The sequence below is a fragment of the Mandrillus leucophaeus genome, unplaced genomic scaffold (assembly GCF_000951045.1).
Source record: "Mandrillus leucophaeus isolate KB7577 unplaced genomic scaffold, Mleu.le_1.0 Scaffold600, whole genome shotgun sequence".
NCBI classification, from domain to species: domain Eukaryota; kingdom Metazoa; phylum Chordata; class Mammalia; order Primates; family Cercopithecidae; genus Mandrillus; species Mandrillus leucophaeus.
Genome location: NW_012106476.1, coordinates 1,671,889 through 1,679,550, shown reverse-complemented (window position 1 = coordinate 1,679,550; position 7,662 = coordinate 1,671,889). Strand labels below are relative to the sequence as shown.

The following is a 7,662-nucleotide window of genomic DNA, read 5'->3' as shown; positions in this document are numbered from 1 at the left end:
AACTCCTGACTTCAGGTGATCCACCCACGTTGGCCTCCCAAAGTGGTGCGATTACAGGCGTGAGCCACCACACCCGGCCTAATTTTTTTATTTTTTAAATTTTAATTAATTTATTATTATTATTATTATTATGAGATGGAGTCTAGTTCTGTCGCCCAGGCTGGAGTGCAGCGGCGCGATCTCGGCTCACGGCTCCGCCTCCCGGATTCACACCATTCTCCTGCCTCAGCCTCCGGAGTAGCTGGGATTACAGGCGTGAGCCACCACGCCCGGCCCTAATTTTTTTTTTTTTCTTTTTAAAGAAAACCCCACATATACACACATGCAAAAATAGGATACTAGAAAATAAAATGTAAAACCAAAATTTAATATTGTCTTTTTGGACATGGGATTGTGGGTGACTTTAAAATCCAGCTATTTCTACTCTTCCTATGATATATATTATGTGTAATCATATATGTAATACATGTTTAATACGTTATATATGACATATAAATAATATATATAATTTGTTGGCGGGAGGAACGAGGGAGAGCAGGTTTTCAAAATCCGAAAAGCCAAATGCCCCAGTGGGGAAAAAAGCCTCGATTTCCGTAATTCCCTGGTTAAAATCGAGGAACACCTTGGACTTCGAAGGCACTACCTGGGTCCCAGGGTGCACCATTCCTCTAATTCCCCGGTTGCAGCAACATCTGGGAAGTCCCGAGAATGGGAATCGATGCCTCTTTTTCCGAAGATAGTAAGCGTCAACAACAAAAAATAAAAAGTCCAACTCGGCCCCAAAGCAGCATCTGGCTGGCCTGCGAGATGCCCACTCAGCAGGCGAGTCCGCAGCTTAGGACTCAAGCCCGGGTTCGGAAGCTATCGCCGAGATTCGAAAGGCAGCGCTCGCAGCTGCAGTGACCCGACCCGCCCATAAGTCCTGGTGCTCTCAGCATCCCGGAAACCCACGCCTAGTGCTTCCGGGCCACGTCGGCCCAGGAAGGCGCACGCGCGGAGTACGGGGAGCTTCTCTCCGCGCTCTTAGGCTGCCTGTGGGGCCTGCGAGTGCTCGGGACCTGCTGGGGTCACAAGAGAAAGCCTAGCTGTCGATGACAGCCCCAGAGCGCCTGGGAGCCTTGCGATACCCGGGTGTCTGTAGGCAGCCAGCAGACACTTCCACGCTCATCTGGAATCTTCCCTCGCCCGGCTCTGCCCCTCACAGGGATGGCAAAGGACTTTACGACCTACATCCCTTCCCCGCTCTGATGGCTTCAGATGGGCAGATTGTGTTTAAGTGGAATGCTTGTGGTGCCCCTTTGCTGAGTTTTTATGGACTCAGTTTTCTCAAGTAGTTCTAATAATCGCTGGGGGTAGGGGGTGGGGCGGGAACGTAATTTCTGCGTCGGCCCTTTCCTTTAAACCTTGGCTGCATTGTCGCTTTTATGGAATTTCACCAATGGTCTGTTATTTTTTAGTTTCCCTGATACACATCTTTCTTAATAACAAAATAAAGAGCACTTTGGGAGGCGAAGGCGGACGGATTACCTGAGGTCCGGAGTTCAAGACCAGCCTGGCTAACATGGTGAAACCCCCATCTCTACTAAAAAACAAAAAATTAGCCGGGTGCAGTGGTGCGCGCCTGTAATCCCATCTACTTGGGAGGCTGAGGCAGAATTGCTTGAACCTGGGAGGCAGAGGTTGCGGTGAGCCGAGATCACGCCACTGCACTCACACTCCAGCCTGGGCTGCAGAGCGAGACTTCGTCTTCAAACAAAAACAAAATAAAACAAAGCATGTGGCCAATATTCCCTGCCAGTACTTGTTTTCTTTAGAAAATGAAACTTTTGAACATAATTTGACTTGAAACGGTTTCTTTTCAGGATTTATCATTTTTTATAGGTGATTCCAGTTCAAAATAGTTATTACATTAATATGTTGATAAGTCGTCATTGCTGAACAAATTCTTTTATGTGCAATCATACAGAACATTTTATATTTAAGGATGTTTATATATCAAGTATATAATCATTGGTAGAAACTGGGCAGGGCGCGGTGGCTCACGCCTGTAATTCCAGCACTTTGAGAGGCTGAGGCAGGTGGATCATCTGAGGTCAAGAGTTCAAGACCAGCATGGCCAACATAGTCAATCCCCGTCTCTACTAAAAATCCAAAAAGTAGCAAGCGTGGTAGCACGCACCTGTAATCTCGGCTACTTGGGAGAATGAGGTGGGAGAATCACTTGAACCCCAGGCGGCGGAGGTTGCAGTAAGCCAGGATTGCGCTACTGCACTCCAGCCCGGGTGACAGATCCAGACAGAGTTTGTCTCCAGAAAAAAAAAAAAAAAAAATAGAAATCTAAGAAAGCTATATTGCTTATACTCTTAACATTTCTAACATTTCACTACATTTATCCATTCTCAAAGGAACTTTCTCATCACAAGATTGGAAAATCTGTACTTCCCTGGCTTAGTATGACTTAATCATAAATGTCTAAATTTGACTGATGTCCCAGGAAAGAAAACTTGTAAAACTACTCTGTTGCATTCTATGTGTTTATGTGACATTTGAGATCTGCATATTATGCATAGCAATCTGGTTTTTAATATAATGTACAGAGACTGAAAAAGTTTTAGCGGTTTAACTGCCACTTTAGCTGCTTAAAGTAATATATGCATCATCTGCCCCCTTTGGTGGTAGGAATGTCAGATTCCATTCTCTGTAGGGTATTTCATACAAATCTGTTAGTCACTGGAGGAATCAGAAACTAGACACACAACTGGTCCATCTGGCTGTCTGGTGGCAGCAGAGGAACTGGGATTTCCAGGGCAACTGACAGGGCAATAGGAATGGGCAGCAGGGAGGAAATCTGGGAAGGTACATAAGGTTTAGGTCCAATACAAGCACTGTGCTTTAAATACCATTCTGACCCTCATTTATGTTTAATAACCTTTACATTTAAGATCTATCCACATTGCCTTCTTCCATTTTATTCCTTCAGATTTCTACATTGTATTACATAATATATGCTATCTTTCACTTACTGATTCACTTTGTGATAAGCATAGTTTGCCTCCAACTTTTTACTAACTTAATGCATTGTTTCTCACCCCAACTCCGTTCCTCAACCAAGTCTGACTGGTCAAGAAATACCCAACACCTGGAATCAACCTGCGTGCTAGCAAATTAATAAATAATAAATGCTTTTGGAATCAATTTATGGAGGTCCTCAAAAACTGGGTGGTGTGTTTAATGGTAGGTCAAAATTTGGCAAAAAGAAATATACAGAAAGCCATTTCCAGAACAAAAAAAATGTCAGAATACAATTTGCCAAACAAATCTTCTAAATTACTAATTTGATGAATTGTTGACGCTTGTTAAAAATGTTTAAGCCCTACTCGTGCCTCAGCCTTGTCTGAGGCAAGCCCAGGAACAGGGGCAGAGCGTGAGTATACAAAACGAGACGAACTGCAAACTCCACTTCAGAAAAACTTCACCTATTTATGTATCAAAAGGCTGGGGTAAATGCAAAACTAAAGCTCTGAAAAACTATTTGACAAACTAGCTTTCAACTGCTAGTAAAAAGCCTAGAAATTGGCTGGACGTGGTGGCTCATGCCTGTAATCCCAGCACATTGGGAGGCCGAGGCGGGCGATGACCTGAGGTCAGGAGTTCGAGACCAGCCTGGCCAACATGGTGAAACCCCGTCTCTACTAAAAACACAAAAATTAGCCAGGCATGGTGGCAGGCCCCTGTAATCTCAGCTACTCGGGAGGCCGAGGCAGGAGAATCGCTTGAACTTGGGAGGTGGAGGTTGCAGTGAGCCGAGATCGCACCGTTGCACTCCAGCCTGGGTGACAGAGCAAGACTCCGTCTATTAAAAAAAAAAAAAAAAAGCCTAGAAATTAAACAAAACTGGTTTTATTTCATAAGACATCTAGAGATAGGCAGCGGCTGGTGTTGGGTCAGCAGCTCAACAATGTGGCAACTGGCATCTTCGTGGTTCTCTTAGTCCTTCCTTCTGTCATAGTTCAAATAACTCCTCCAGCTCCAGCCATCACTTTGGCGTTTATAAAAGTAAGAGGGGGAGGAGGTGGCCTAGCTGCATATGTTTCTTTAATCAGGAAGCAAAAGTTTTCCCAGAATTCCCAAGGCCAAAGCTGTGTCCTGAGGCCACTGAGAGTTGTTAGTTGCAACAGAGGCTGAAAGGGGAGCAATTAGCTTTTCTGGGTTCTTTAGTGAAGGCAGGTAAGGCAGAAGGGGGTTGGGAATGGCTAGCAAATTGGAGCACCAACATCACCTTTGTGGATCATTTCTTTTTCAAAATGGGCAGCTGATATGTGAAGAAATATCTAACAATTTTAAGGTTGTAATTTAAAACTCAGTTCTGCTTTCAATCATGACATTTTTAACAGATGCATTTCAGCTATACTATTTTTTCTTGTCCCCCACTCCCCAACATTCTAGAATGGAACTAAAATAAAATTACTTACTTAATCTTTCAAGAAAAAGTGGGGAAAAAAAATCAAAAGGCCAACAGTGACAAGATACTTTCAACTACTCTTACTGTCATTGTCCTTCTACACCAAAAAACATCTGGAAAACATCCCCACATCCTTTGGCATTTAAGAACTGATAGAGCTGACCAAAGTCCATGTGGTTTCCCCTGGCTCCATTAACACTGAACACTTTTTCTTCAAAAATGGAAAATTTCCTTTGTCTTTCCATTTCATCATTTGTACCATCAAAAGGAACGTCTTCTCGATGGCGGATTAAAATTCTCTTCCAGTTTAATTTTCTGAGTCTGAAAAGAAATTTCCAAAGTAAACATTTTCAAAATGTATAGAGCACATAAAACAGAAGTTATAAAACAGACTTATCAATGCCTTTCCCTAGAAGTAGTCTACTTTTTAAAATTTTTATAACTTTTGTTTATTTAGTAGAGACAGGTCTTGCTATGTTGCTCATGTTGGTTTCAAACTCCTGGCTGCAATTGATATGCTGCCTCAGCCACCCACAGTGCTGGGATTACAGGTGTGAGTCATCACACCCCACCCAAGAAATCTACTTTTATCTCAGAGGGATTTATTTTAATCAAATATGATTCTGGTCATTATCCCATCCCCAAACTCATTTGTTACCCTTACTACGGCCTTGTATCAGTAGTTTAGAAATGTAGGAATTACTGAATCCCAAACTATTAATGGATCTTCTCAGAAATTCATTTAGGATATCAACAGAGAAATGAGAAGACTAGTGGCAATTCTAGTGCTTCTAGAAAGCCCCTTACTTCATAGGGCATACAGTTTGCAGCATCACTAAGATAAGGGAAGGATCAGATCCATGGAAGTGGATGGGATCATAGTGTCTTGGGCAGGAGCTCAATTCATTCAGCGTATATTTACAGAATGTCTCCTACATGCACTTGTCAGGTGAGGGGGAAAATGCTGACTACATGCGATTTCTGCCATATCCATCGAGATTGAATCCCCATAAAGATACAACCCCCGGGACACACTTATCTCCACATCTCTAATAGTCATGTGTTGCTTAACAATGGGGATACACTCTGAGAAATGTATCTTCAGGTTATTTTGTCATTGTACCACCACGATAGAGTGTACTTACACAAACCTAGATGGTACTTTTTTGTCTTTATATTTTTTCATATAGAAAAGCAAATGTCCCAGCACGATTACTGAATATCACTCTGATATTCAATAGTGGGAAGATCAAGTGCCATGTATCAGGTTTGTATATGTGCTCCATTATAATCCTATGGCACCACTGTTTTATGTGTGGTCCACTGTTGAGCAAAACATTACTAGGCAGCACATGGCTGTATCTTGTTTACTATTAAAATTTTTGACATGACTTCACATACATATGTGAAAGCAAACCTTGACCAGAATTCTTCACAGGCACTTTGTGGGCCTTCCACACAAACAACACCAGGTTTTCCAGGCATGCTAAACCCAGACAGGGAAAGCTCCTTTGCCCACTCTAGAATATTCTTTCTTTTGCATTTGTTGTAGATATGATGGCTGTAGATCCAGAGTCTCGTGAAGATGAGGTCAACTGACTGGACTGTGCTTCCTGTGGGGGGTGAAGATGAAGTATCTCTGCTGACATAGCCAGACGCGTGTTCTCTAACCCACTCCGTGGCATTCAGTATACAAACATCTCCATGACAATGTTTTTGCAGGAATGCAGTCAGATCTGTGTTCAGCTGAGTCTGCTGGGATCTACTCAATATTACTGATCTAACAGAAAAGATATAAGAAAACAATTGTCTGGGAACAGAAAACAAATTCAAGAGTTGCTTTTATTCTCAGATTAATTTGACCTCCAAAGTTGGCCAGAACTTCTGTAACGTACCTGACAGTAATTTCAGGCAGAACTGCTGGGTATTTAAAAGGAAGAATACAGGCCAGAGAAAACATCGCCTGATTAAAGAGAAGAAGAAAAAGTGCACTAACCAATGTTTTAAGTCTCAACATGTTTCAATCCTTCCAAAAGCAAAACTGAATTACCATTGCTTCCTCAGATACATCCAGGTTCATATTGATAGTAAAGTAAACTTTTGAAGATCGCCCCTCCATTGTCTTCTTTTCAATACAATCTTTCAGTTCTGCTACAGCCAGTTGGTCATTTACTATGAGCTCATTCTCACCAGGGAACATACTGGCTAGCAGGTCTAACTCAGCAAGCTGGGCCTCCGCCTGCTCTATCTCAATCATTTTTGGACATGTGTAAGTTTCTAAGGAGGTAAAGACAAGAGAGACAATTTACATATGCAATCCTAGAAGAAATGAATACATCAACAAGGGTACTTACTAAAATTGTATTTGATTTCTTCGTAAATTGTACAATTTAATTAGTCTCTTCCCCATTACTCTACTTTCAGATATAATATACTAAGTCCTTTGCTAAGACCAGCCTGGGCAACATACTGAGACCATCTATAAAAAAACAAACACAAAAAACTTTTAATAGTAAATAGACACCACATTCTTCTGTGTCTAGATAGTTGAGCGGACATTTTGAGCTACCATAAATGGGCAATTTCATCAAAGTAAACCAATTATGTAGTCAAAAAGCTGTATCAATAATGTAGCCAGAAGAGAGGATATGACTGGTTACACTGGAAACCTAGAATGTACAGAATAAGTCAGAGTTGATTATGTGAATGGTCAGTTTCTTCTTTTTAAGTAAATATTGTTTATTAGTTTTTTTTGAGACAAGGTCTAGTTCTGTCACCCCAGCTGGAGTGCAGCGGCATGATCCCTGCTCACTGCAACCTCAACCTCCCGCGCCCAAGCAATCCTCCCACCTCAGACTTCTGAGTAGCTAGGACCACAGGTATGCACTGCCACACCTGGCTTCACTTTTTATTTGTAGAAACAAGGTCTTGCTATGTTGCTCAGCCTGGTCTCAACCTCCTGGGCTCAAGCAATCCTCCTGTCTTGGCCTCCCCAAGTGCTAGCATTACAGGTATGAGCCAATGAGCCACTGTGCATGGCATTTATTAGTTTTTCTTTTTTTTTTTTTGAGACAGAGTCTCACTCTGTCGCCCAGGCTGGAGTTTAGTGGCACGATCTCGGCTCACTGCAAGCTCCGCCTCCCGGGTTCATGCCATTCTCCTGCCTCAGCCTCCGGAGTAGCTGGGACTACAGGTGCCCG

General features: G+C 42.5%; 1 protein-coding gene across 2 annotated transcripts in view; it reads right to left on the bottom strand.

Annotated features, from left to right (window-relative positions):
* Window positions 1-3,884: 3,884 nt before the first annotated feature.
* Window positions 3,885-7,662, bottom strand: part of RWDD2B (RWD domain containing 2B) — a 7,529-nt gene continuing 3,751 nt past the window's right edge. For both annotated transcript variants that reach the window (XM_011999805.1, XM_011999807.1), the window contains 4 exons: window positions 6,513-6,739; window positions 6,358-6,425; window positions 5,880-6,242; window positions 3,885-4,783 (listed from right to left, as the gene is read on the bottom strand). In XM_011999805.1, the coding sequence (XP_011855195.1) occupies window positions 4,549-4,783; window positions 5,880-6,242; window positions 6,358-6,425; window positions 6,513-6,719 (873 nt within the window). In that variant the 5' untranslated portion in view covers window positions 6,720-6,739 and the 3' untranslated portion in view covers window positions 3,885-4,548. The remainder of the gene's footprint in view (window positions 4,784-5,879; window positions 6,243-6,357; window positions 6,426-6,512; window positions 6,740-7,662) is intronic.